This window comes from Ranitomeya imitator, chromosome 2, assembly GCF_032444005.1.
Source record: "Ranitomeya imitator isolate aRanImi1 chromosome 2, aRanImi1.pri, whole genome shotgun sequence".
Classification (NCBI taxonomy): domain Eukaryota; kingdom Metazoa; phylum Chordata; class Amphibia; order Anura; family Dendrobatidae; genus Ranitomeya; species Ranitomeya imitator.
In genome coordinates, this window is record NC_091283.1 from 53,690,574 (window position 1) to 53,718,361 (window position 27,788).

Below are 27,788 nucleotides of genomic sequence, written 5' to 3' on the forward strand. Positions count from 1 at the left end.
TGTCATGAGGTAAAATTTTATTGCAGCTGTTAAAATATAAATCAGTTTCTTCTTTTCATACAAACATCTGATCTCAGCTTCGATTTGTCATGGGTGGACTCGAGAAAAAAAAAAAAGTTCAGAAGAAAAATAAAAATAAAAAGTGTTCCTACATTAACCCTTAAAACTGAGAGCCAGTAGCAGCAGGAAACAAAGGGTGAGTATCTGGTAATGGGTCACGAGCGCCACAACAGGACAACTTTCACTTCTCCTTTGTGCTAGCCTATGGAGACCATTTTCTGGAGCCCTTTGATCTCTCCCTGCTCCCTTGAATCATTTTCTAAGCGATCATGGTTGTCCCTCGTTTGCCCTTATGGCTATCTGCTGCATCCTCACCTTGCCCTCAAGGCAGTCTATCACTAGATGAGTCTGACATCCATGGTTTACCATCCATCTCCCTTTCCTGAGCTTATCCCAATGCAATATCTTGCCCACCCCCCCAACTCTTTCCCATCATTGTGAGGTCCTGACAAGCCAGGACAAGTGTGTGCTAAAGCCCCGGGCAGGACGACCCCCGGCCGCTTCACCTCAGCACTGTGCATCTGCAAGGTTTGATTGAACCAAGCACAACGCTCTGCAGAGGGCAGGCGCCATTCTGGTGTAATGTTGTGCCGGTCACATCACCCATCCGCATGATATATTATATATATTTTCACATTTTAGGAAAGAGGTTGATCAGGCGATCTCCATGCAGGCCTCGAGGAGGTGAAATCAACAAGACGTCTGTCCGGTAATTGGCGTCAGACTCTTGCCAGGACGATAGCAGCTTTGAGGCTCCTACAGAACGACCCCTAGGAGGTTTCTAACCCCACGTCACACATCTGCGGAGTGGGATACCGGAACATGGATTCCCTTCTGTCCACTGGCTGGAGAGAAAAAATTAAAAAAAATAAATTAAAAAAAAAAAAAAAAAAAAAAAGAAGAAGAAGAGGGAAGTGAAACATTCAAGACTTCTAACTAAAATGAACAAAAATTAAAAAAAATTATTTTATATAAATAAAATAAGTGTTTATGCAACGTGCATAGTCACATCATAGGAGAATCAGGATCCCACACATTTCGCCACAGGAGGAGGCTTCCCAATTTTTTAAGTGTTACCGTGTTCCTTTATATTGTTTTGACAATACAGAAACAGTGCAGTATCTGTACAATCGCACCTCTTCCCATTATTGAACATCACTTTAGGGGTAACGTCTATTTAACACCCATTTGGGATTTCCGTTCTATCTACATGGCTCAGGAAAAAAAAAAAAAAAAAAAAACCCACCACACATACACACACGATAAACGGATAGGGATACTTTTGGGAACCAGGGCAAATTGCACCAGAGCCTTTTTAAAAATGTTTGTTCTGTCTAGGTCTTCTTGTCTGCTACATAAAAGATTTAAATGGTTAAAATTTAGGATTTTTTTTTTAATTTTATTTATAAATTAGACAAAATCCATTAGTCACCAAAGCATTGGCCCCTTTGCTAACTAGGTGGCCCAAGAAACAAGCGCAACATCTATAAGAGGTATGGAAAGCACCATAAGTGGTGCTATAATAAATAAGAACTAAGGTTGCACAAGTATAAAGTAGTATAAAGTTGTTCAGGACTTGGGCCATGTTCACGAGCATAACATTTTTATTTTTGGTTTTGCAGCCAAAACCAGCTTCTTAGAAAAGACGCTGCATTCAAAACACCAATGTGTTCAGCTTTTTTTTTTTTTTTTTTTTTTTTTTTTTTTTTTAGCAGTGTGGTAGAGGTTTAAGGAAAACCACCACCGGATTTTTGATACTTTATCCGAGAAGAACATGATGTAGGGTTAAAGCCCCCTGGCGTGTCCCTCACTGGGCTTCTTGCTGTAGTTTTGATAAAAATCACGTTTTCACCTGTGGCAGATGGACCAGTTCTCCGAATGCTGAGCTCTGTATAACCTTATCCACACCACTGATTGGCAGCTGTGTGCACTGCGCATAGGCAGAAAGCTGCCAATGAGTGGTGGATGCAAGGTTCTACGGAACTCAAATGTGAAGGACTACATGACAGCTGGTTTTCTAGTCCTCTAGGGATCATACGAATTTTATAAAATATATAGCAAGCAGCCCAGTAAGTGACACATCGCTGGAATCAGGGTCCAGGGCCGCCATCAGGGCATGACTACCCTGACTGGCGTATGGGGCCCGATGGCGAGAGAGAGAGCGCGAGAGAGCGAGAGACCCCAGGAGCGCGGCACGGTAAGGAGAGTGTTTTTGTTTTTTAAAATTGAAAGCGGCAGGCCGAAATGTGTTGCACCAGCAGGATGGAGACATGGACCATGTGTCTACATCCTGCCCAGCGCAAAACGTAGACAAGGGGCAGGATGGGAGACACGTCAGGATCATGGGACATCACATGGGCAGAATGGATACTCATGAGTGCAGGATGCGAGAACATATAAGGAGCCAGGAATGAGACACAAAGGGCCAGGATGGGGATATTATTAACATAGGGGCTAATTAAGGGATATTATTACGGCAGTGATGTAATTTTTATTTTTTGCAGATACTGTTAAATGGGGGAGGCGGTCCTGTTACGGTGCAGAGCGACTGTCGCTTTTTTTTTTTTTTTGTCTTTTCTTTCCTCATCTGATGTAGTTTAGAATTTGGGGAAAAAAAGTAAGCAATATGTTCTGCAAGTGGAGCTCTAGATAACTTATTTCCTGCACAGACTAGCCCTGGCTGGAAGAAATGATGGCGGTCTCTGCCGGATGAAGACAAAAAGCAAAGATTAAGGACTTCACCTAGAGACGTCACTGGTGAGTCAGTGTGTTACCTGCACATTGTATAAATATACACTGTGTGCAGAATTATTAGGCAAGTTGTATTTTGATCACATGATACTTTTTATATATGTTGTCCTACTCCAAGCTGTTCAGGCTTGAGAACCAACTACAAATTAAGTAAATCAGGTGAGGTGCATCCCTAATGAGGAGGGGTGTTTAACTTCATCATAACCCTATATAAGGTGTGCTTAATTATTAGGCAACTTCCTTTCCTTTGGCAAAGAAGAGAGATGTGAAGGGCTCTGAAAAGTCCAAGATTGTGAGATGTCTTGCAGAGGGATGCGGCAGTCTTGAAATTGCCAAACTTTTGAAGTGTGATCACCGAATAATCAAGCATTTCATGGCAAATAGCCAAAAGAAGCGTGTTGGGCAAAAAAGGCAAAATAACTGCCCATGAGTTGAAGAAAGTCAAGCGTGAAGCTGCCAAGATGCTATTTGCAACCAGTTTTGCCATATTTCAGAGCTGCAACGCTACTGGAGTAACAAAAAGCACAAGGTGTGCGATACTCAGGGACATGGCCAAGGTAAGGAAGGCTGAAAAACGGCCACTTTTGAACAAGAAACATAAGATATTTCTTGGCCCAGTCTTGATGTTTTATCTTAAGACTGACTTTTCAAAGGTTTTATGGACTGATGAAGTGACAGTGACTCTTGATGGGCCAGAGGCTGGATCAGTAAAGGGCAGAGAGCTCCACTCCGACTCAGACGCCAACAAGGTGGAGGTGGGGTACTGGTATGGGCTGGTATCATCAAAGATGAACTTGTGGGACCTTTTCGGGTTGAGGATGGAGTGAAGCTCAACTCCCAGACCTACTGCCAGTTTCTGGAAGACAACTTCTTCAAGCAGTGGAACAGGAAGAAGTCGGTATCGTTCAATAAAAAACATAATTTTCATGCAGGACAATGCTCCATCACATGCCTCCAACTACTCCACAGCGTGGCTGGCCAGTAAAGGTCTCAAAGAAGAAAAAATAATGACATGGCCGCCTTGTTCACCTGATCTGAGCCCCATAGAGAACCTGTGGTCCTTCATAAAATGTGAGATCTACAGGGAGGGAAAACAGTCCACCTCTCGGAACAGTGTCTGGGGGGCTGTGGTGGCTGCTGCACGCAATGTTTGTCGTAAACAGATCAAGCAACTGACAATCTATGGATGGAAGGCGGCTGAGTGTCATCAGAAAGAAAGGTGGCTATATTGGTCACTAATTTTGGGGGGCTTTGTTTTCGCATGTCAGAAATGTTTCTAAATTTTGTGCAGTTATATTGGTTTACCTGATGAAAATAAACACGTGAGATGGGAATATATTTGGTTTTTAATAAGTTGCCTAATAATTCTGCACAGTAATAGTTACCTGCACAAACAGATATCCTCTTAAGATGGCCAAATCTAAAAAAAAAAAAAAAACCCACTCTAACTTCCAAAAATATTAAGCCTTGATATTTATGAGTCTTTTCGGTTGATTGAGATCATAGTTGTTGATCAATTATAAAAATAATCCTCTAAAATACAACTTGCCTAATAATTCTGCACACAGTGTATACAGTGGTCCTGTGTACAGTGTCACCAGTGATCACCATTATCTTTACACTGACACTATATACAGAGCTCCTGTGTATAATGTCATGGACTACTGTATAACCTGTACAATATATACAGCTCTCGTGTATAATATCACTGGTAATCACTTACCTGTACACAGACACTATATACAGAGCTCGTGTATAATGTCACCGGTGATCACTGTATTACCTGTACACAGACACTGCATACCAAGTACAGATCTCCTGTGTATAATGGCACTTATAGTGATCTTACTATTGTGTTTTATTTTGTTTTGTTTTTTTATTTTATTAATGATCAGTATTGTAGTATTCAGTCATTATGTGGTGGTAATGTGGTCTGGTCATGGTGTGGTGGTCTTTGTTCCTTGTATGTGGTATTATTGGTCTCCATGTGGTGGTAATATGGCGTCTGGTCATGGTGCGGTGGTACTTGTCCCTTGTAAGTTATATTATTGGCAATTTTAAAAATTGAAAAAATAAAAATATACCTAAATTGTATTGGATATTTTAACAAATGTTTAATAGGTTAGAGTAAAGTAGTGCCTCACCAAAAGAGTCTGTTTTTGCGGCTTAAAAAAAAAAATTTTTTTGCCAAAACAAAAGCTGCTGGCTACGCGTGTGATCTGGTGATGGGAATTGTTAATGTGTGATTGGTGAGAAGTGGAGTTTTTCCAAGAGAGAGAGGTGGGATTGTGGACAGTTCGAGGGGTGGAGACTGGGCTGGAGTGGAGCCTGGGCACAGTCTCAAGGGGCCCCAAACATTTTGCCAGTATGGGGCCCTGAAATTCCTAGTGGCAGCCCTGTCAGGGTCTCTGCCCCTACAACATGCTGATCTCAGATTAGGTGACAAAGACAGTGTTGAGGAACATTGTGGGGGGTTTCCTTGTTAAGGAGTACATGGATTATCCTAGGAGACAGATTTTACCCAGTACTAAAATTCCAGATTTTAATACAATAATGCACCAAGTACACTTTACAACTAACTTTCCAATCCGTGACGAGCACCCTTCCTCCCATCTGTACATTCATACCAGCTGTAAGCAGGATTTGTCTTATGCAGCTGTTAGTTTCCATGTGCTCAGTTTTGCCGTCACGTGCCAAGAGGCCAAGACCAAGAATAGGCTGCATTCACCCATCATTATCCAACCTACAATGAATTACATTTTTTACCTCCCTTACTGTCTATAAGTTAGCAAGAAAGTGAGGCCCCAATGGTAAGATTAGATACAAAAACCAGTCAGGTGTTACTATTAAGAAGATCCAACTTCTCTCCTTGCAGAGATTGCCAAGGTTGCGTAAGGAGACTTAAAGGCCATGCAATGCATAAACACTATGTTGACAAACGTATTATAACCCCTACATATTACACTTACAGGATTTAGAACACCTAGTTCTAGAATCACTAGATATTAGTAAGGAGTGGACCCCATTTGCAGATAACAGCTCCCACTCTTCTGGGAAAGATTTCTACAAGATTTTGCATGCGTCTGTGGGAATTTTTGCCTCGTCATCCAGAAGAGCATTTGTGAGTTTAGACACTGGGATGACTAGGACAGATGGCCAACATTTAAAAAAAAAAAAAAAAGGGGAAGGTGTTGAGGTCATGTTCTTCAGTCCCAAAACATTTTTTAGGGAACTTGTTTACTGGGCACAGTCATGGGGAGGAATTATTCCCCAAACTTCCCACAAAAGTTGGAGACTACAATTGTCCAAAATGTCCTGTACTGAAGCATTAAGATCTTACTTTACCGCAAGCAAGAGGCCAAGGCCGACCCTGGAAAGCAAGCCCATAGCATTATCCCTCCTCCACCTAACTGTACACCACAGTCAGAAGAGTAGATGGATGTTATAAACCAGGGGCAATGGGGCCGGATATTCTACACTAAGGGGGAATGGAACTGAATGAAAGTTCAATAATTATGAAAAACGGTCCCAATATTTCTTTCCATATATTATATACTGCTCAAAATAATAAAGGGAACACTTAAGCAACAGAATATCCAAGTAAATCAAACTTATGTGAAATCAAACTTAATAAAGGAGTGGTTCTGCAGGTGGGGACCACAGGCCACATCTCAGTGCCAATGCTTTCTGGCTGATGTTTTGGTCACTTTTGAATGTTGGTTGTGCTTTACGCTGACTCATGCTACCACGAGTGTGAGTGTCCAGAGGTGCTACCAGAAGACAGACCAGTACACCAGGAGAAGTGGTGGGGGCCATAGGAGGGCAACAACCCAGCAGCAGGACCGCTACCTCAGCCTTTGTGCAAGGAGGAGCAGTGCCGGAGCCCGGCAAAATGACCTCCAGAAAGCCACAAATGTGCATGTGTCTGCACAAACGGTTAGAAACCGACTCCATGAGGATGGTCTGAGTGCCCGACGTCCACAGATGGTGGTTGTACTCACAGCCACACACCGTGCAGGACGCTTGGCATTTGCCACAGAACACCAGGATTGGCAAATTCGCCACTGGCACACTGTGTTCTTCACAGATGAAAGCAGGTTCACACTGAGCACATATGACAGAGTCTGGAGATGCCGTGGAGAGCGATCTGCTGCCTGCAACATCCTTCAGCATGACCGCTTTGGCAGTGGGGTGGCATTTCTTTGGAGGGCCGCACAGCCCTCCATGTGCGCGCCAGAGGTGGCCTCACTGCCATTAGGTACCGAGAGGAGATTCTCTGACCCCTTGTGAGACCATATGCTGGTGCGGTTGGCCCTGGGTTCCTCTTAATGCAGGACAATGCCAGACCCCATGTGGCTAGAGTGTCAGCAGTTCCTGCAAGATGAAGGCATTGAAGCTATGGACTGGCCCGCCCGTTCCCCAGACCTGAATCAGATTGAACACATCTGGGACATCATGTCTCGCTCCATCCACCAACATCACGTTGCACCACAGACTGTCCAGGAGTTGGCAGATGCTTTAGTCCAGGTCTGGGAGGAGATCCCTCAGGAGACCACCAACCGCCTCACCAGGAGGATGCCCAGGCATTGTAGGGAGGTCATACAGGCACATGGAGGCCACACACACTACTAAGCATCATTTCCTTGTCTTGAGGCATTACCACTGAAGTTGGATCAGCCTGTAACTTAATTTTCCTCTTTGATTTTCAGCATTATTCCAACTCCAGACCTTCGTGGGATATTGGTTGTGATTTACATTGATCATTTTTAGGTTTTATTGTTCTCAACACATTCCACTATGTAATGAATAAAGATTTACAACTGGAATATTTCAGTGATATCTAGGATGTGGGATTTTAGTGTTCCCTTCATTTTTTTGAGCAGTGTAGTTCTCCACAGGACCCATGTGAAAATACTCTACACAAAAGATACTTGATCATCAAATATCCTGGAGTATCTACTACAAGATTAAAACACATCCTGTATACAGACGCATCCCTCAGCCACTCACCTAGTCTGTATTTGTCTTTGGCCTCTGACCGTTCCTTTGCATCAAAATACCAGACAGTGATGGCAAACCTGCAAATGGAGACATCAAAAGTAACACTATTGTATGAGCATCTGTATGATCCTGACCATGGAAGCCGATTGTATGGAAATAGGGTCACTTACCGCATGGCGTAAGCTGGCTTCACTTCGTGAGGATTGCGGCGATCAGACCAGAATATCAATAACCGGTCAAATAATGGCTCAATGTTGGCTACAACGGAACGCCCTTCCGGGAAGATTTGTAGGAGACCCCCGTGGACCTGAGTATAGAGAATGAAGATGTGAGGATCATCATTGATCACATACGTCCAATTGGCATGTATGGGGGGGGTACTGTGGTGATTACATTAGATCACAGAATTTATTCCAGCAACGTCTTTGCAAAAGTTGGTTTCATAGATCTGTTTCACCGTCCCGAGAATGGACCACAATGTCCAGATCAGCCACGAGTCTCCCGATTCGAACCCAGCAGTCTCATTGCCATATAGGAGGCTGATCAGTTTAGACACCCAGCCATTACTCCGACAGACATGTGAAACCCACCTGAAAGGACACGTCACATTCGGTGGTCAGAACCTCATGACGAGCTATGCAGTGTTCCATAATCACTGCTCATTTTTTCCCCATGGTAGAAGTCAGTTATTGATTGGCGCAAGAGATAGAACATCTTCCAATCGCTAGTTTTTTGTTTTGTTTTTTTAAAGAGATCCCCAAAAAGTCTATACTGTAATATTAGGAGTGCAGAAACCTCGAGCCACTAGATTTGCACTTTTACGATACGAGCCAACACACCCAAAAGATCTAGGCCGTTTACCAAGACATGCATGGTGCAGAGCAAATTCAGCAAGTTCCACAAGGTACTGCTGAAAAACCCAAATCTTCCCAAAATCCAGCAATTCTGGAAGGGGTTTCTTGTAACCTAACATCTCGTGGTGACAGGGTTTGAAGTACAGATGGGGTGGAGAACAGGCGAGAGGAGTGCAACCTTCAGAAGGGACATAACGAAGGATGAACATTTTCTGTGGTGAGCTTTGCTCCCCTCATCTCCATGAACCAGCCACCAAAAATTGGCAAGTATAACAGTATGCTTGTCAGACATTGCAGTATGTTTGCCACATTAGGAAAAGACGCAACAAAAACGCACTGTGTCAACATAGATCTTACTATAAATGTGTGAACCTTAGGATTGTTTTAAATTCCGAGAAATAACTATTGCTAAATTCCATTTCTTTAGACTGCCATTTGCAACCTCAAACTGAACCTGAAGTGCCATTGGTGCACAATGTGCCAAATTTTCTAGAGAAATGCACCCCTTTCCATACATCTGGATATAGCCCTGAAAACCGATGTTGATGCCACCTATAAGCAGGCACAGGTTTCTGATGGTTTTACCTGTGTACTGGTAAGTGTTGGAAACCCTCACACCGCAACCACTTTTGTCAATTTTGAAAAAGCAGCAAAAAAAAAAAAAGATTTAGAAGTCACACCAGATATATAGTGTGCACCATAATCCGCGACGCTCATAAATGTGGTGTATGACACAGTGGTGTTATAGATTATCCCCTTAGCAACACACCGTATATCTTCAGCACATGTGCAGCATCATTATATGATGCGGGGGCTGTCAATAGTCACAGTGGCATTTAGAAAAATGGGTGAGGTAAGGGTCACTTCAACCACCCATTATTTCCCCCCCCACCACCATAATGCATTTGCTGGCTGCTAGTAGCTTAAAAAAAAAAATTATGTACTCGTGTGCCTTGTTATCTGCTCATGTTTAATGTATTTGTCTATATTTGCCCCGTATTCACATGTAAAGCGCCATGGAATAAATGGCGCTATAAAAATGTATAATAATAATAATAATAATAATATATAAAAAAATTTTCCCATATTTAACATTTGATATTGCCACAGTTTTTTTTTTCTGTTTTTTGCTTACATCCCACCCAAGAGAGAGAAAAAAAAAAAAAAAAAAAACACACTACAGCTCATCCTCCAATAAGCCCACACGCAACTTCGATTCACCAAAAAAAGGTCAGATCATCAATATAATGGCGACTATAAACTTTTTTTTAGTTTGTTTTTTTGTGCAAGATTTGTTTTCATTTTCCCCACTACCTCCTCCCCACAAATAACACCCAACTTACTATTGATTCTGCCTTTTACTATAAATCATTCAAGACTTGTCCCAAACAAAAAGAAAAAAAAAAGCCCTCATACTGATAGGCGGACAGAAAAAAAAAAAAATAATAAAATAGTCACCACTTTTAAACTTCTCCAGAGCCAATCTCTCAAAATGACACTAATCGGCACTGACGGTGCCACCCTTTGAAGGGTTAGCCCTTACTGACCAAGAATGGAGACGCCTAGTTTATCTAAACTTTTCCAGGATGAATAAATGAGGAACCATGAGAACAGTTTCCAGAATGGCTTCAGTAGTAGTGAAACAACATGGCATAAACCGATCGTGCACATTTCTGTACATTATTTTCTGTCCGCAGCCATCATGAGGAGATATGAGCCCGTATCAAAGTCACGATGATGCCAGTCACACAGCTGTACAGTCCGTGACCTGCACAGATCGCTACGGAGCAAAGTCACGGACAACATATCAGATGATTGTGCCCCATGACGTCCGCACATTACTCGCCTCCTCAAACCTTGACTTTGGGCTGGAGGCCATGGGGCACATCACTGGGAGGACTCACCTTGGTATCCCAGTTTTGATTTAGGTAGTAAATGCAAGTTAAGCAGCGACCATCCCGGTTTGGATTATCCACATGTCGTACGTATCCCATCCCATTGGCTGGATAACAAGCGACCATTGCCTGGAACAAACAAAAAGGGAGAATATTTTCTGATGTGTTGTGTATACTTATGAGACCACAGCACTGGGGTAACCTGGCTACCATTAAATGCACGGCTTACACCCTTTTGACACTATGCAGAACTTTCGGACGACATTTACACATGCTCTTCACATTTGATAAAAAGCCAGCTCATTCTACCAAAAAGCGACAGGCCTCTGTGTATAGGGGTCCGGCAAGAGACTGCCTTAACCAGCAAAGTAGCAGTGGACCCCTGTTCACTTCGATTTTTCCTCCTCGCTATTAGAATGTGTGAAAAGGGGGGGGGGATGTGAGAAGTGCGATCACTTGTACAATACTGAAAGCAAGCTGAAAGGTTAAGGCTATGTGGCCACATTGCGGATTTTTCCGCACTGTTTTTTTTTTTGCAACATCCGCAGGTAAACCGCACTGTGGACTACCCGCGGATTTACTGCAGTTTTTGTGCGGATTCCTATTGAGGAGCAGGTGTAAATCGCTGCGGAATCCGCACAAAGAATTGACATGCTGCTGAAAACACCTCTGCATTTCTGCGCTTTTTTTTTGCCGCAGCATGTGCACTGCGGATTTTGTTTTCCATAGGTTTACATGGTACTGTACAACGCAAGGAAAACTGCTGCAGATCCAGAGCGTCAAATCCACTGTGGATCCGCAGCAAAATCCACAACGTGTGCACATAGCCTTAAAACACAGAGGTGGGCCGTGTAGGCAAGTCAGGAGAGAATCGTTCGGCTGGGGAGGGGGTGCAAGAGCGAATTTAGGGGCTAAACTGCTACAATCAGACTTAGCTGGCATCTGAGCTATGGAGCAGGCTCAGCGCCTGAGCCTGATTCATATATCCAGTGCACTCAAGGTAGAGTGGGACCTCTGGAAACAGTAACCCTGGGTATAATGGTTCAGGTGCCTTTATAAATTTACCCATAAGACGCTCTGATCAACTATATAGAAAGACGTGCGTAAAAGCCGTTTAACATGGGACAATCCAAACTGTACAGGGCAAATGATGGCTACCAAATTCAGATGACCATTGTCACTGCTGTGCTTACATGAGTCAACATCTGGCATATTGCCCTATGTAATAGAACACACAGATGAGCAAGTGTACATCGGAAGATGAAATCCTACAATTCTATGACTTCTTTAGTATTGGATCATAAGGGGGTGTGGTCAAAAAAAAAATAAATATAAAATATAAATATATATATAGCCATTTTGCCTTCTACAGTCATGTGGCCCTACACCTCTGTTCTTACACACTAGAATAAGCCTGATATTAGGTCTTCCATGCAGGAATATTTCCCACAGATCGTATAGTTTAATAATCAAAAAAAGTGAAGTCCTCTTTGGAAGCATCTCATCGGAGCAGATAATCTAGGTTCTCAGCTTTAGAAAATACCAGGACCCCATGCTCATTCTTGTGTATCCAAATCTACATGCTCAACATAACAAAATTTTGACCCTAAACTTTCCCCAACACTGGGCCCCACCTACGTCACCACTATAGGAACCCTCACAATATCCTGAAGATAAATCGCCTGGTGTCAGGGGGCCACCGCATTCCTCTAGGCTACTCTTAAAGGGGCAACACCAGTATGTGACAGCACACTTACTACCTCTACTGAGAAAATAAGGTCAAGTTCCTAAACCAGAGGGGATTTTTTTAATCACATACAGGGTGAAAAAGTAGCACACATCTGCTTAAAAGTGGCCAAAAGACCATTTGCCACCAGCACACCTCCCAACTCTTGACGAGTCAAGTCGGAAACCGTAACATTGTGACAAGCAAAGCCCGTTAGTCTTCCCGCAAAGTTTGGCCCCTACATACCATGGTGTGCCATAATTGCTGACCACACATGGCACCAGTGCAACATCAGCATGATGCCCCTCTACTGGCAAAAAAAAAAAAACCCACACCCACCTAAGCCCAAATCTTAGAGTGAGTGGAGTAGATCTCCGCTCAGTGACCTCAAGTAAATGGTGGAACGAGAAGCTGACTGCTCCACCTATAAATTCAGCTGTATATGACCTAAAGAAGCAGATAAAGTTTGAAGGAATGTCCTGCTTAAAACCTACAAGGACAGCAACATTAATCCGGGACTAACTCGAATCTCGGATGAGGAGGAGGCATGGCCACAAACTATACCCAAGGAATGGCTTGTGTTAATGAACTATTAGACACGCACGATCGGTTTGTTACATAGTCGATTGGAGATGGCATTTGCTATGGATTAAATTACTGACCACGTTTGCAAAATATTACTACAATAACCAAATTAAAGAAGGTCCAGACAGGATGAGGACTTTCGAAACAAGGAGGTCCAACTACTGAATGGCTAAAGTGATGGTGCTTGGTTAGGACAAAAGGTACAACAGTTCAAAAAAAAGTGTGCAAAGCAAGTGTTTTTTCTAGGGCACTTACACAATTTCAGCAGAACCAGACTGTACTCTAACCAGTTTTTAAAATTACTGGACTACCCCCTTTAAAAAAGGATTGTGTATTCTGAGATGTCAACGTAATGCAAACCAGAACAAGGTCATTCCAAATAAAAATACCTAACAGAGTGGCCAGCCGTGAGAACAAGCATACCAGGGGTTAATCAAGCCCACACATTATGTATGGCACCTATATAAGGTTTCTAGTAACCACAGGACCTACGCAGCTAAAGATGACGCAGACGTCAGAGACCAGGAGGTATACCTCAATACTAAAAAAAAAAAAAAAAAAAATGAACCACTCATGGGTTGTCTTGTATACTATAGTCAAACACTTCAGTCTGTGCACACCTCATTAGTTCTGTACCGGGCATACACGCAACATTGGCTTCTGAAGCCCAATTATCGCCAAGTATATAGCCTTACCAGAAAATAAAAAAATATATAATAATTATCTCCTAAAAGGATGGGGGTTGGGGGGTGTCAACTTTCCAATCATTACAAAAAATTTCAAAAAACTGACTGTCACATCCAAACATAGACTAAGTGTGAACAGCTGCTGAACCTAGCGTCACCAACTTGTATATAGTCAAGTAAATAGCACACTGCAGTGCTAAAACATGCAAACATGAAACACGAAAATTGAACTGCATTACTGCACTAAAAATATGAAAAATGAGAGCGTTTAGCGCATAAAAATGGCCAATTTTATGTGTACCTGGTAGCCACTTTATGGCATCTCTCTTATACCAGGTCCTACACTTACATTTCCTCGCTGAGAATAAATGTCTCCATCTGAATGGGTACCTGTGAAACCTCTTCTTAGACTCTCTCTCTCTCTCTCTCTCTCTCTCTCTCTCTCTCTGGAGGGGTTATGGACCTGTTGCGATTAAAACACCTGTGGCTAGGAGGCGGAGTGCTCGGTCAGAAGGCTAAAGAATACATTTAAAAAAATTAGTCATCTGACCAACATGGCCTACACCGATCCCAAGAACGGAAAGGAGGTAAATTGTGCGCATTAAAATTGCTCCATTCATGCTTAATGGGAATGTCGGTGATTGTGGCAAATATCACATACTGTAGTGAGAGTTAGACTTTCACACATCCTCCAAATATATAAAATTTGATGGTAAAATACATAAGGTACATTCAGAAAAGCCAGTTTTGCCCATTAAGTATCAAGCGACATAAACGAGCGCCACAGACTAATGGGAGAATAATCGTTGTACCCATAAAAGAGCCATCTTGTCAGCAGCACATCCTCTCTTAGCATGGGGTGGTGCGCTACCTATAATGGAGGATATTTATGCAGTTAAGGCTACTTTCACGTTTGTGTTTTGCAGACCGTCACAATGCGTCGTTCTGTGGAGAACAAAAAAAAAAAAAAAAAAAAAAAACACCCACATCCTGCAAAGTTGCCCGCAGGATGCGTTTTTTTCACATATAGACTTGTATTACAAATGCATCGCGACGTATGGACACGTTCCATACGTCGTGCACTGGATGCGTCGGTATTTGGCGGGCCATCGTATCGAAAAAACATTCAAGGGAAAGTTTTTTCGTACATCCTTCATTTTTCAATGCGCATGCTCGGCAGTAAATCCACCACCTCCTCCCTGGGACTTTACAATGAGCAGCGGACGCATTGAAACACTGCACCCGCTGCTCACGTCACTCAAAATTTCATAAGCTTCTGTCGGTACGTCGCGCCGACGCCTGGTGACGGCCGAGTACCAACGGAAGTGTGAAAGAAGCCTTAGCTCTTGGAAGCAGAGATCTAAAGCGAAGATGAGGCCCATCGCCAACGGGCCCACAAAAACCTGGAGGCGGCCCTTGGGGGCCAGTAAGGGCACTGTGATATGGCAATGTTAGGCTAGTTTCATATTTGCGGTCAGGTCCACAACCGTCTGATAACGCGTTTATCCGCATCAGCTTACACATGATGGTAAAAAAAAAAACAAAAAAAAAAAACGCAGCGCTTGCACATGTGTTTGCGCTTTGTATGCGCATGCGTTTGATATTTCCAGGAGGGTGTGTCTTTAATGGGCATGTCTAGTCAGTTCCTGGACATGCGCAGTCCGAAGTACATCAAACGCATGCATACGCAAAGACATGTGTACGCATGCGTTCCCATAGACAGTAATGCGTTTTTTGCCGCATTCCTTGCGCCAACCGCATACTTTTCTAGGCGGCAAATTGACGCCTCTAAAATTACTACATGTAGTGTTTACCGCGCCAAGCCGTAGACGACGAAACGATGCATGCGTCGTCAAATGCGGCAAAACGTAACCGATCGCAGACTCCTGCGTCCCTAATGTTAAAGATAGGACAACACGACGAATGCGGAAAATTGCGGCACAAACGCAAATGTGAAACCAGCCTTAGATGGACACTATAAAACACTACTAGAGACTGAAACGCATGATTTGGGAAATATATAACACGGATTTTACTGTCTGGACATAGTAGAATGGTAAATAAGCGATCGGACCATTAAAAGAAATGCCTCAACTGCCAAGGTTGTGCAGATAAGGCACAACTTCACATGAGAAAAACAAATGGGTACAGCAAGCCTGTTTGTGTAGCAAAATCCTCCAGGGAGTGTTCTGGCAGAGCATGGTTAGGGTAATTAAAAATCACGTTTTGGCTGTATCCAGTCTTCCTCCAACTGAGTAAGGGTACCGTCACACAGTGGCATTTTGATCGCTACGACGGTACGATTCGTGACGTTCCAGCGATATAGTTACGAGATCGCAGTGTCTGACACACTACTGCGATCAGGGACCCCGCTGAGAATCGTACGTCGTAGCAGATCGTTTGAAACTTTCTTTCGTCGTCTAGTGTCCCGCTGTGGCGGCATGATCGCATGGTGTAACAAAGGTGTGCACGATATTGTATACGATGTGCGCATAGTAACCAACGGCTTCTACATCGCACATACGTCATGAAATTATCACTCCAGCGACGTACATTGCAAAGTGTGACAGCAGTCTACGACGCTGGAGCGATATTGGAGCGATGCTGGAGCGTCACGGATCGTGCCGTCGTAGCGATCAAAATGCCACTGTGTGACGGTACCCTAAGGCTGGACGCGTTGTGGATTTAATCAATTCATCCACTTTGGGTGCGCCTTTCATCTGGATCTTCTTACCCTAATGAAAAGCCCCTCTCCCCCAAGAAGCCGAAATATCATGGGTGGGCTCATGGTACCACAAAATCTATAATTTAAACACATGGGTTGGTTTTGTTTTTTTTAAATGGTACACAATTATCTGGTCAGCTTCCATTAATAGGTCATCTCCGTAAGCTGTGGATTCACGAGCAGGTTCACTCCAGTATGTTTTGGCGGTTCTTTCCTGGGATTCTGATTCCCGCACCTTTTGAAGGGAGCCAAAGAACAAAAATATATATATATATATATATATATATATATATATATATATATATATATATATATATATATATATATACATACATACACACACATACAGCGTTTCTCTGTCCAACTGCCAGCTACCTGTCTGCAAAAAAGCACCCGCCCACCCCTTTTTATTATCGATTTTCTGTCGTACTGTTTTGTTGGGGGGTGTAATTAATCAGTACTTCATTTATACAAACACCAACAGTACGTTCCGGATACGTAGCATTTTCCCGTTCGCCACAACTAGCAGTGAATGGGTTACCAGTAGCCCTACTGTTGTGACTAGTTGGAGAACAGACCGGCATTTCACTCATTTTTGGAATTTTTCCCCGGCAGCTTCTGTATATCTGTTTAGGATTCCTGAGCTGAACTCCTTGTGCACGTAGGGGGGCTGGCCATGACCAATGAGACATGAGGCCTTTTGCTGTCAATGGTCCAAGGAATTTTTTTTCTAGACCGCTGCCAGGATAGTCACCGGAGTCCACTCCCTGTCTAGCAATATACCTAGCTAATGGTGTAACCAAGAGCACCCATCTACAATATAACGCTGGGAGCGTCACTCTGTCCGAAGCCTTTATAGACTGCGCAGGCGTGACGCTCCTAGCGTTACATTATAGAGTGTCAGGAAAAAAAAAAAATTGCGCCGGAAGGCGCGGACTGCCGGGAGCAGGGGGACACTGTGCACATATTTGCGCCCTGATTATGCTGTGGCACTTCATGCCACAGCAATTTGTTACTTACGCCATTCTTTTCCGCCCATTTTCTTCGTCCTCCTGCTGCCGGAATCGGCGCCTGCGCAGTCCACGCTTTCAGGCGCCATTTTCTTGTAGACACACTTGCGCCGGAAAGCGTGGACTGCGCAGGCGCCGATTCCGGCAGCAGGAGGACGAAGAAAATGGGCGGAAAGGAATGGCGTAAGTAACAAATTGCTGTGGCATGAAGCTGTGGCACTTCATACCACAGCAATTTGTTACTTACGCCGCCTGATTCCTTTGTCCTGCTGCCGGAATCGGCGCCTGCGCACTGCAGTGTGTCTTCAAGAAAATGGCACCGGAAAGCGCGGACTGCGCAGGTGCCGATTCCGCCAGCAGGAGGACCAAGAAAATGGCGGCGGAAAGGAATCAGGTGGCGCAAGTAACAAATTGCTGTGGCATGAGGCTGTGGCCCTTCATGCCACAGCTATTTGTTACTTACGCCACCTGATACGGGGCATATATTATGGAGCAGCATATGGGGCATATGGATGGGAGCAGCAAATTAAAGAACGGTGGTGCAGGATGGGAGCAGCACATGACAGAACGGGGACGCAGGATGGGAGCAGCAAATGACAGAATGGGGACGCAGGATGGAGCAGCACATACCAGGATGGAGACCATATACCAATATAAATGCTCGCCACCCGGGCGTAGAACGGGTTTAATAGCTAGTATATAGGAATAGTCACATTATCCATATTGTGCCGTAGAGGTGAAGTGTCACAAAGCAAGCCAAAAGGATCAGAAATGTAGACTGGGCGACTTGTATATATTTCACCTCCATTCAGATGCACCTCCCAAGAGGTTTGTGTCCTGCTAAAGTCTTGAGTTATTGGATTCAGCTGAAGTGTATTGTGGCGCAGAGACCCACTGGCTCCTTGCACTGCAATACATGCTACCAGCCAATCAGAAGTTGTCAGCTGACGTCAACTTGCCGGTTAGAGGACGACATTGCACGTCGTGGGAGGATGGGGGTCATTTTACCAGGAAGGGGGATATTACTGGTAGTGGCTTAGGATGGAGGTCATACCAGAAAAGGGTGAAACGCCCCACCAGGGCAGCGGGGTACTCCAAGTACTGGGCGTCCAAGTAAAGGTCTTTAAGGGGATTTTTATTGTCTATGTTCGTGACGCCACCTGTGGTGTTTGGTCAGTTGGGACCGACACTGCTTAAAGGGGTCCTCTGGAGTGATGGTATGCAGCAAGATGGTGACGCTTACTACAGGTAAATCGGGGTCCCCAGGGCTTCCCAAGTGTAGGGCAAGGTAGTGCAAGCTGAGGAATGCACAAAGAACGAGAACACAAGTTTGCAAGTCTTTTACCTGGTTTACTGAAGTTGTCACAGGCCTCAGTCCAGGGTACCAGGTGTAGGGTAGCTGTAATCCGGCTGGCTTGGAGGCAATAGGAGATCCCTCTCCCAGGTGAGGTCGGTAAGCCTTTCCTACTTGCGCCAGATGGCGAGGTCCCTGCGGCTTAAAGCTTTCTGACGAGGTCCCCTCTCTCCTGTCCTAAAACAGATGTCTGTACGATAGGCAGTTTGAGCCCGTTTATAGGATCTCTAAGATGACCCGGCTCTTAAGGTCACCGTTTCACCTCAGACTTATTACAGGCAATTGACATTAGTACTATGTCCTCAGGTTCTGTCGCGCGTCCTGGAGAACAAGACGACCTCGGGCTCCTGGTACCCAATTCTGCATTCTGGCTCCCAGGGTTCCCTTCCACTGTTCCCTTGCTGAGCCTCTTCCTCCTCTGTTTCTTCCCTCTAAGCTCTTCCACAATTCAACTCTCCTTCTGCTTCTCTTTCCAGGGGTAGCAGCTCCCTCGCGGCTGCTCGGCCCCCATGTCTGCTTCAGATGTCCTTCTGCTCTCCTGGAGACCAACTGTCTCCCTCTACTGTCTCCCTCAGACTCGCTAGCTCCTCCTCCAGACCAGGATACATAAAGTGTAAGGAAGCTCCCCTGAACCCGGGTCCTGAGCTCCCCTTCCTGGCCTGGATTCAGATGTGTTGAATGTAAGTGCTTTACCTGATAGAAAGAAACCCCCTTGCCTCCAAGCATGACATCACCCTCCCCAAAGGGAAGGCAACATCACTGCAGCAACCAGCTACGCTGCAAGGATGGCAGGGAAGGGTGTTGAGGTAGGTAGACACCTGCCTTTATAGGATCTAGAACGCTACAATGGCCCCATATATCTGACCAACATGCAGGTGGGAACCTAAATACAAATGTTTGCTCAAGGGCCCTCCGGACTCTACTTAGGTCACTGATTGATATTCTGCGATTGGGCTCACTCCAGGTTTGAGAGCAAGAAACCGGACACCGGAGTACGAGGCTGTGTGGGAACTGTATGCACCACAGCTGAAACCGGAGGGCAGGAGATTGCAGGTCTCCTGGCTACAACTGACACCCGAAGGCACAGCAGCAGATTAGAGCCCGGAGTCACCATGAGAGAGGGACACCTGTAAAAAGGCTCGAGCTGCCTGCCATGCGGCTAGAGTTCCACCTAAGGGACAGATTGAGAGAGGGACTTGAGGAAATCTAGTGCATCAAGAACCTAGAATTCAGCGCAGTAAGGAAGGCTTCCAACTCCACCTGGCTAGGGGGATTCCGAACCGCTTCCAGGCTGCCTGGATTTCAAAAATCACCTGTAACCTGTGCCCTGGACTGCAATTTCATCAGTAAAAGACTACAAGTCTTGTGTCCTCCAATTATTTCCGGCACTTCACCATCTATCATCCTTTACCAATTGCACCGGGAGCCCTGGAGACTAGTCTCTACCTGTTGGGAGCTATACCAACTCTGCTGCAATACCATCATCCCCAGTGGACCCCTTTAAGCAGCGTCGGCCATCCCTGGCCGAGTACCACAGGTGGTGTCATGAACACTCTCAAACTCTCTACCCCTTTTTCACATTTTATTAGACGCCCAGGGCCATTGACAAGGTAATTGCTGCCGTGACCTTCCCCTTTCCGTACCGACCCGGTTCCAAGTATCCCACGGCCCTAGCGGGCGCTCCACACGTTACTTTTTTTGGTGCAAATGCAGCGCCCCAGGGTTCTGGTTGTTGCAGTAATGTCATTTTTCCACCAGGGGGAGTGGTGTTACGTCTGAAGGAAATGAAGGAGATCACCTTACCAGGTATCACAAACCACACAACACATTTTACCCTCCAGGCCGCCAGGGGGAGCCATGCTTCTATCTATTAGGGCACTCCTCACAACTAGAGGGAGAGGGATCTGCGGAGGACAAGAGTTCACGGAGTAGCGCCTGCCCCACATGCGGAAGCATCCTAAGAAAGATATCAGAAGGGAATTGTCTTGTAGTGAGAAACGAAGTCATAGTAAAGGAGAGGAAACCAGAAGGAGTTCTGCCCTGTAAAAGGCTGCCTCCTTTCTGAGGTGCAGAAGCCGGTAGCCAGAACACCGAGGGAGTAAGGATCTCTACGCTTTACTTCAGCAGTCATACGGGTTTGTCCTATCCTATTCATTAGGGGGACAGAGAAAGACATTACATCTGCAATAGTTGTGAGGACCTCACCGAGAAGCTCAGTATGTAGGGACTATAATACACACAGGCACTAGAGGAAGGCTATTGAATTCCACCTGGATAAGGGGAACTCTGGATTTGCCTTTGGACCGGCTGGACTCTGCCTGCCCTGTGATCTGGTGCCCTGGACTGTGAATGCTGAAGACTTCAGTAAAAGTAAAAGAGACTGCAACCTTGAGTCCTTGTAAGGCTACTTTCACACTAGCGTCGTGCAGTGCATGTCGCAATGCGACGTTGCAGCGCACCGACGCATACTGTGGAAGCGCTGCACAACGGGGCTGTTTTTGAACGCATCCGCTGCCCCATTGTGAGATGCGGGGATGGAGTTCTGGCCGCACATGCGCAGTCGGAAAAGATGGTAGCGACACACCAAAAAACGTTACATGCAACTTTTGGTGGCGACGGTCCGCCACAACGCGACGTGTGGCAATGCGTCGCTAATGTTAGTCAATGGAGAAAAAAAACCATCCTGCAAGCAATTTTGCAGGATGCGTTTTTTTCTCCAAAACGACGCATTGCGACGTGCAGTGCACGACACTAGTGTGAAAGTAGCCTTATTCACTGCGCCTTACATCATCCACCACCCACCATCTACACTCTGGGAAGCCCTGGGGATAAACTTCACCTGTGGGAAGGTATACCATCTAGCTGCCATAACATCATCCCAGTGGACCCCTAAGCAGCGTTGGTCACCCTGACCGAATACCACAGGTGGCGTCACGAACACTATTCGCATAGAAACTCTTCATTTCATTGGACGCCCCTTGAAGGGCCAGGGGCCGGGTCGGGCCACCGTGACATCCCCATCGAGAACCGAAGGACCCGGAACCGAGTACCCCATTGCCCTAACGTGGGGGTGCTCCACAGACATTTCTGCTCTCTTGGCAAGTTAACCACTGTCAATATGCACTTTTTTGTTTCGAGTGAAAAATGCTGCAAAAAGAATTGACGGGCAGCAGTTTTGAGGCGGCTTTAAAAATATATATATATATATATATATATATATATATATATATATATATATATATATATATATATATACATATATACATATACACACACACACACACGGGGTGACATGTTTATTATTTTTTTTTTGCTCGGATTGTAAGCCGTAACCAGGAGTGGAACAAGCACTGATGTAAAATACTGAACATGTGCACGTGGAGTAATGGTGTGGGGGTTACCCCCCAGTACCATGTCAAAAACCACAAAAATGGCCATAATATTGATAACTAGATTAAATTTTACAAGGTAGATTTAACAATCCAGCCTGTTGGTTTCCAACAGTAAAGGTCTTGTTTAGCTCCAATTTAAGAGAAAACCACATGCACTATCCGGATATGGTGCCTTGGTAGGGTCCAAAGCCGTATACAGAGAAAGATAAACTTAGGCACTCAAATGAGGTTTTTGTGATTTTATTGTAGTCATCAAAATAAATGTTTCGGCCTCAATGCCTGGCCTTCTTCAGTAACAATTTCCATAGGGAAGATATAGAGGCGTCCTTTGGACGTGGTGTGAAATGCACGGCACTAGTGCAGTATATACTGCTCAGGGTAATGAAGTCCGGATAAGATTTTCAACAATAAGATATCAAGAGACCGGTGCCGGCTTGTGATTGTGCTATGCGGTATCCACCGCTAGTCTGCCTGTTTAGCTCCAAGACATGCCCGAGGAGTCTGAAGGAAAACCGGAGTTTGGCAGTGGTTCCCTCAGAGAACACAAGAACATTGGCCAAGTCAAATGTTCCAGTGGATGGAGGAAGGGGTGGCTAGATAGCTGGTACATTAATAATTGATCAACAAACACCCAATTAATGCGTATGTGGCTCCCCTAAGTTCTCATTTGCCTTTTTCATGCACATGTGCTGGAGCAGTGGCGAGAGCCTGGCTCCATCTCAGGCAGCATCAATGTCCAGACTCTGGTCTTGTCTGGTGGCCCACTTGGGACGGTGCAGTAGACAGAGCATATAGCTCATGTCATTTGGAACCTGTATTGTTCTTACACGTGAGAGGAGCGATATGAGCGAGTTAACATGATTCTGGCTCTGCAAAGGACTCCTAATGATTATCTTGGCTCATCAGGAGGCCCATGTAGAAAATTGAGGGTGGGGGGGAGTGCACCAGTGCGATGCACCTAGATCTTCAGTGCTGTCCGTATACTGACGTTAACCCCCGACATTATGTCTACTGTGTAGTTGAGGCTGTTATGTGGACAGTCACCACAGTGACAATATAGCCCACAGGACAGAATTTTTTATTTTTATGAAGTTATATCATTTAAAGTGTCATCATTGCTGAAGGAAAGCTTAAGGTGCAAATTCAAAAATAAATAAATATAACTTGGCAAACCCTTGAAGGTTGGAGATTGTGCAGGCCAGGCATAGACTGGACGCTATCGTGCATCAGTACGGGTTAATACTGTACTCTGGAGTCATGGTGACTCAGTATCTGGTGCCGACTAGTAATCATTAACCAGTCCAGAGCTTATCTCAGGCCGCAGGTCAACGAATACAGGCTGACTGAACAATATGTTTTTTCTCAAGAAACACTGTACAAACAGAACATCCTTGAAGAGGAGATATTACTTTGATCAGCTACAGGACCCCATACAAGATAGATATATACATCTGACAACTATCTCGGCCGACTTCCCCATACACCGTAGTGCACGGCCTAGTGTCCTCAAGAACAAAACGGCCAGCCATCGGAAAGCCAATAGTCCAAATCCTCCCCCCCCCCCCCCAACTTTAGTTTATCATGGGGGGAGGGGGGGGTTTAAAGCTTTCCTGTCAGAAATCTGCTTCAGTTACATAACCTAAAATGAGATTGATGGTTAAAAAAAAAAAAAAAAAAAGGAAGCGGCCATATATCACCAGCAAAGGCTCAAACGGTTTGTTTTTTTTATAAATTACGAAAAATTGATATCTAAGGGGTTTGCACTGTATTAACATCTTTTATGGTCAACCAAGAAAGCGACATGTCAAGTCATCCCATGTGAGCTCAGTCAACCAAAGTTGCAGAACACTTTTCTGGCAGTCATGACGCTTTGTTCCAGCCAGGTGTTTTATGCCACATGATTTGATAAGAAGACGGCCCCTGTTTCAGAATATCGAAATAAAAAAAAATCTGAGGGGGGGGGGGGGGGGGGAATTTATAAAACAAAATAAATAAAAAATAATGCTAACAACCCCCCATACACACCTTATGCCTTCATTAGGCCACTATTATCAATATATTCTGTATCTTGAGATCACCATATACAAAGATTCAGTCTAAAAGGATAGGGGTGAGGGGGTTCACCAGATAGTCAAGATCCTGAAAATCCAGTTACACCAGACCAGAAAATTGACATGTCCCTTGGAATGTGTATACCCGTATTAAAGAGCAATTTCTCAAAAAAAAAAGAAAAAAGAAAAGGTTTCCATTGATACCAGCACTCCAGTTTCAGTCTTATCGATTACCTCCCGCCATAATATCTTAGAAGGTGTTGAACTATTTCCCCTCACCTCCACTTTTTTTTTTTTTAAATCACGGTGATCTAACACACCACGTCCTGTTCAGTATTTTGTACCCTGGAGTATTGAATGCAATATTTAGGCCTATTCAGACATCCGTTTTCCATATGTACCTGTTCTGTGACTTTCACAAATAGACGATAGATAAAAAAATTGGAACAGCATCAAAATACTACCTTACAAGGCATGCAGAGCTCTTCCGACCAGCAATTCAATGGTCAAAAAGTGATAAAGTCAAAAAAAAGGAAAAGCAGCACAAAATAATTGAAAAAAAGTGGACTTTAATGCCTGAACGGCGTAGCAACGTTTCGGATGTGTTATCCTTTGTCAAAGGATAACACATTCGAAACGTTGCCACGCCGTTCAGGCATTAAAGTCCACTTTTATCAATTATTTTGTGCTGCTTTTCCTTTTTTTGAGTGAATATATATATATATATATATATATATATATATATATATATATATATATACACACACACACACGACCAAGGTCATCTGTGCGCCACCACATTATTATTATTATTAATATCTTTTATTTATTTATTTTTACATTGCCTTGGAATGGGTGGGAAGTTTTTTTTTTTTGTTGTTTTTTTTTGCACATATGAGAAGAACATGAGGCAAAAAAAATAAAAATGGCCATTTGGTCCTTTTTTTTTTTTTTTTTTTTTTTTACGAAGTGGGAGAAGAGACACCAACATTTGAATGAGTCCTAAATCTGATCTAACTGGTGCTCCTTAGCGGGGGTGAAAGCAGCAGGTGACCCCAAGACCAGGGCATGGTGGGACTTCCAGTTCTTTAATAGACAGGCATGTTCTGCTCTATGAACATTAGAAGAATCAGTCATCATTTTGCACTTCCAAGGATTTCCACTCTATGAATTATGTGAATACTTTATGCCAAATTACACGTTGGCATAACGCAGGGATCTACGAGGAAATCCTTGGGCAAACGTTACCTTCAGAAGTAATGGTTAGCTGTTGGTGCAGGATTTTTTTTTTGGACAGGGGCTCTCAGCCTGTGTCGGCCGTAGCATGAAGGGGGTTGGACAAGGGAATAACCACTACTTGTACATAGGACACTGACCAGAGAGAACCACTGTACATGGAGTGTTAGACACAGGAGACTGCTAAAATATGAGGTCCTCAGACTCCTGACGACTGTAGTTACCGAAATGCTGTCTACTCTGATACACAACACTTCAGCCTGTAAGCTTTACTCTACTTTAAAATGACCCTGATCAAATGGCCCTATAGCCTAGTGGGCACTGCACTGACCAAAGATGAGCAAACAGCCTCCTGGATCAGTCCCCATCCTGCATGACACAGCAGACAACTGAGGCCCACCCCTCTCCTCAATGAAGACTGCAAGCTCTTCAGAAAACAGGACAAAAGATTAAGATTATATATATATATATTGCATATTGGATATTAAGGTCTCACTCACCTTAGTTCTGCCATTGATGACATAGCTGCCAAGTTTCCCGCTGCAGTGCATGATGACCTCGTCTATCCGGGACATAAGGGTCCCTATGTTCTCACAGCCGGGTTCCTTTCCTTCAACCCAAGCGATCTGATCCCCCCGAATATTTTTGGAGGGTATGGTTCTCTGGCTAACAAGTTGTCCATCTCTAAACTTCCCATTCCGGTTCAGTAATTCCACCTCATCCAGGACACGGGAACCTAAAGATTCTCCTAAAAAGTGGTCCTTGACACAAATACCATAGTACATCATACAAGGGACAATATAGTCTAAAGCCAATTTTGGGGCAGATACCACCATATTGTTATTCCACGGAGGTTTTGTACTATGGTGGTCCTCGCTTCTGCAGGTATGATCTTGAGCTGGGGTACCTGGATGTACCTCAGATTTCCACCTCTTGCCCTCCATGGGAGGGAATACAGAAGGTCCACACTCTGCCACCATAACTCCATTCTCTACCATCCCATTCCATTTTCTTTTAATAGACAGTCCATCTCTTCGACCGTTGATGGTCATCAACCCATCTTGGCAAGAGCTGGCACCTTCAACTTCCCGGGAAAAGGAACCATCCATCTCCCTGCTCATTACCGCACTAGTCATTGCCAATGGCATCTCACCTTTCATTAAAACACATGGTCTAACAGAGCAGGTCAACAAGGGGTCTGGTTCTGCTTCAGAAGTCAAAACCTCTCCATTGGAGGTCTTCTGCGGTGATCGATAATGGCACCTATTACCTGTATTTAAAGAGTTGACAGCAGAGTGGACATCTGGCAGAGGGTGGGAAGCGTTCACTGGGAGTTGCGGAAATCCTTGTACCCCCATCCTGACACCCTGCAAGGCAGATACGATTCTGGTTTGACCCTGCTCTTGGCTAGACGGATTCGCTTCACTCTTTATGGACTTCCCCAGCTGATGCGCTCTATCCATGTCAGTGTCAGCATGTCCCTTGCACGTAGCGCACGTCCTAGCTCCATCATCATTCAGCTTTACTGTAGGTCACAGCACCAGTCAGCAGAGGTAGGGCACTCATTCTACAGCGCAGAGCTTCGCCCGCCGACTCTCCCCTTTGCACTCTTGACAGCAGTGACAGGGTACAAGAGATACACAACCAAGTCCTGGAGAAGAGAGAAGAGTTATGAGCAAGCACCGACACCCCACCCTCGCTACACCCTGCAGAACACATGAAACCATAAATGCAGCATCAAACCCAAGAAGACCAAAAATAAAGCCTCCAACATACACCTCACCTAGTATATTTAACCCAAAAGAGAAAACACTTACCCAAACAGGATCCCAGAGAGCGCCTCAAAGCAGCCAGCCCACCAGCCCAGACCCCACAGTGCAGTCTGGAAGGCTTGAGTCTGAGCTGGAGGAGACCACCAGACAGGGAGAAGGTTCTCAAGTAGGCATCATCTTGGAGGCTCTGTGCCTGTCTGAGGCACCCTCAAGACAAGACAGAGGAATGGTGCAAAATACACACCTCAATCCCCTGCTCCTGTGCTCCCCCCCCCAGACTGCAATATCAATAGACCCCCCAATGGAGGGCTGTGCAATGCTGCAAGATTCTCCAAGGATAATCCCTTGCTCTTGTCCTGAAGATGTTCAGAGGAGCAGACATCCCCTGCTGGTGCAGCCTGGCAGACAGGTAGCTGCTGCTGCTTGTCTAACAGTACTGGGCTGCCCCCTCCTTCTGGACCAAGTCTCCCCCTCCATAAGGCTTTGTGTCATATACACGTGCACCATGATCATGTGACAGGGGGACAGCTGCAATACCCAATAGTGGCCACAAGAGGGAGGAGGCTGTAGTACACACAGTTACTTTAGTTGTGCCATTATCACTGTTATTTATTTGGTTATTGTTGCTGCAGTATTAACCCTTTTATAGCATGCAGATTTCACATGGTTTTTGTACCAAACATCAAAATG

The 27,788-nt window shown here is 44.7% G+C and overlaps 1 protein-coding gene across 1 annotated transcript; it reads right to left on the bottom strand.

Annotated features, from left to right (window-relative positions):
• Nucleotides 1-27,547, bottom strand: EGLN2 (egl-9 family hypoxia inducible factor 2). Its single transcript, XM_069746739.1, has 6 exons — nt 27,144-27,547; nt 25,827-26,977; nt 10,571-10,690; nt 7,983-8,119; nt 7,822-7,889; nt 1-905 (listed from the first exon to the last, which is right to left on the bottom strand). The coding sequence occupies exons 2-6, from the start codon at nt 26,787-26,789 to the stop codon at nt 853-855; spliced, it is 1,341 nt and encodes a 446-aa protein (XP_069602840.1). The 5' UTR covers nt 26,790-26,977; nt 27,144-27,547; the 3' UTR covers nt 1-852.
• Between the last annotated feature and the right edge of the window lie 241 nt (nt 27,548-27,788).

What these genes read in the sequence shown, in the direction of transcription:
- EGLN2 (XM_069746739.1), bottom strand. Translation starts at nt 26,789, where the DNA reads ATGGATAGAGCGCATCAGCTGGGGAAGTCCATAAAGAGTGAAGCGAAT. An exon ending in TCATCAATGGCAGAACTAAG is followed by an intron (nt 10,691 to 25,826) that starts GTGAGTGAGACC and finishes TGTTTGTTCCAG; the next exon opens with GCAATGGTCGCTTGTTATCC. An exon ending in CAAAGACAAATACAGACTAG is followed by an intron (nt 906 to 7,821) that starts GTGAGTGGCTGA and finishes TTTTCTCTCCAG; the next exon opens with CCAGTGGACAGAAGGGAATC.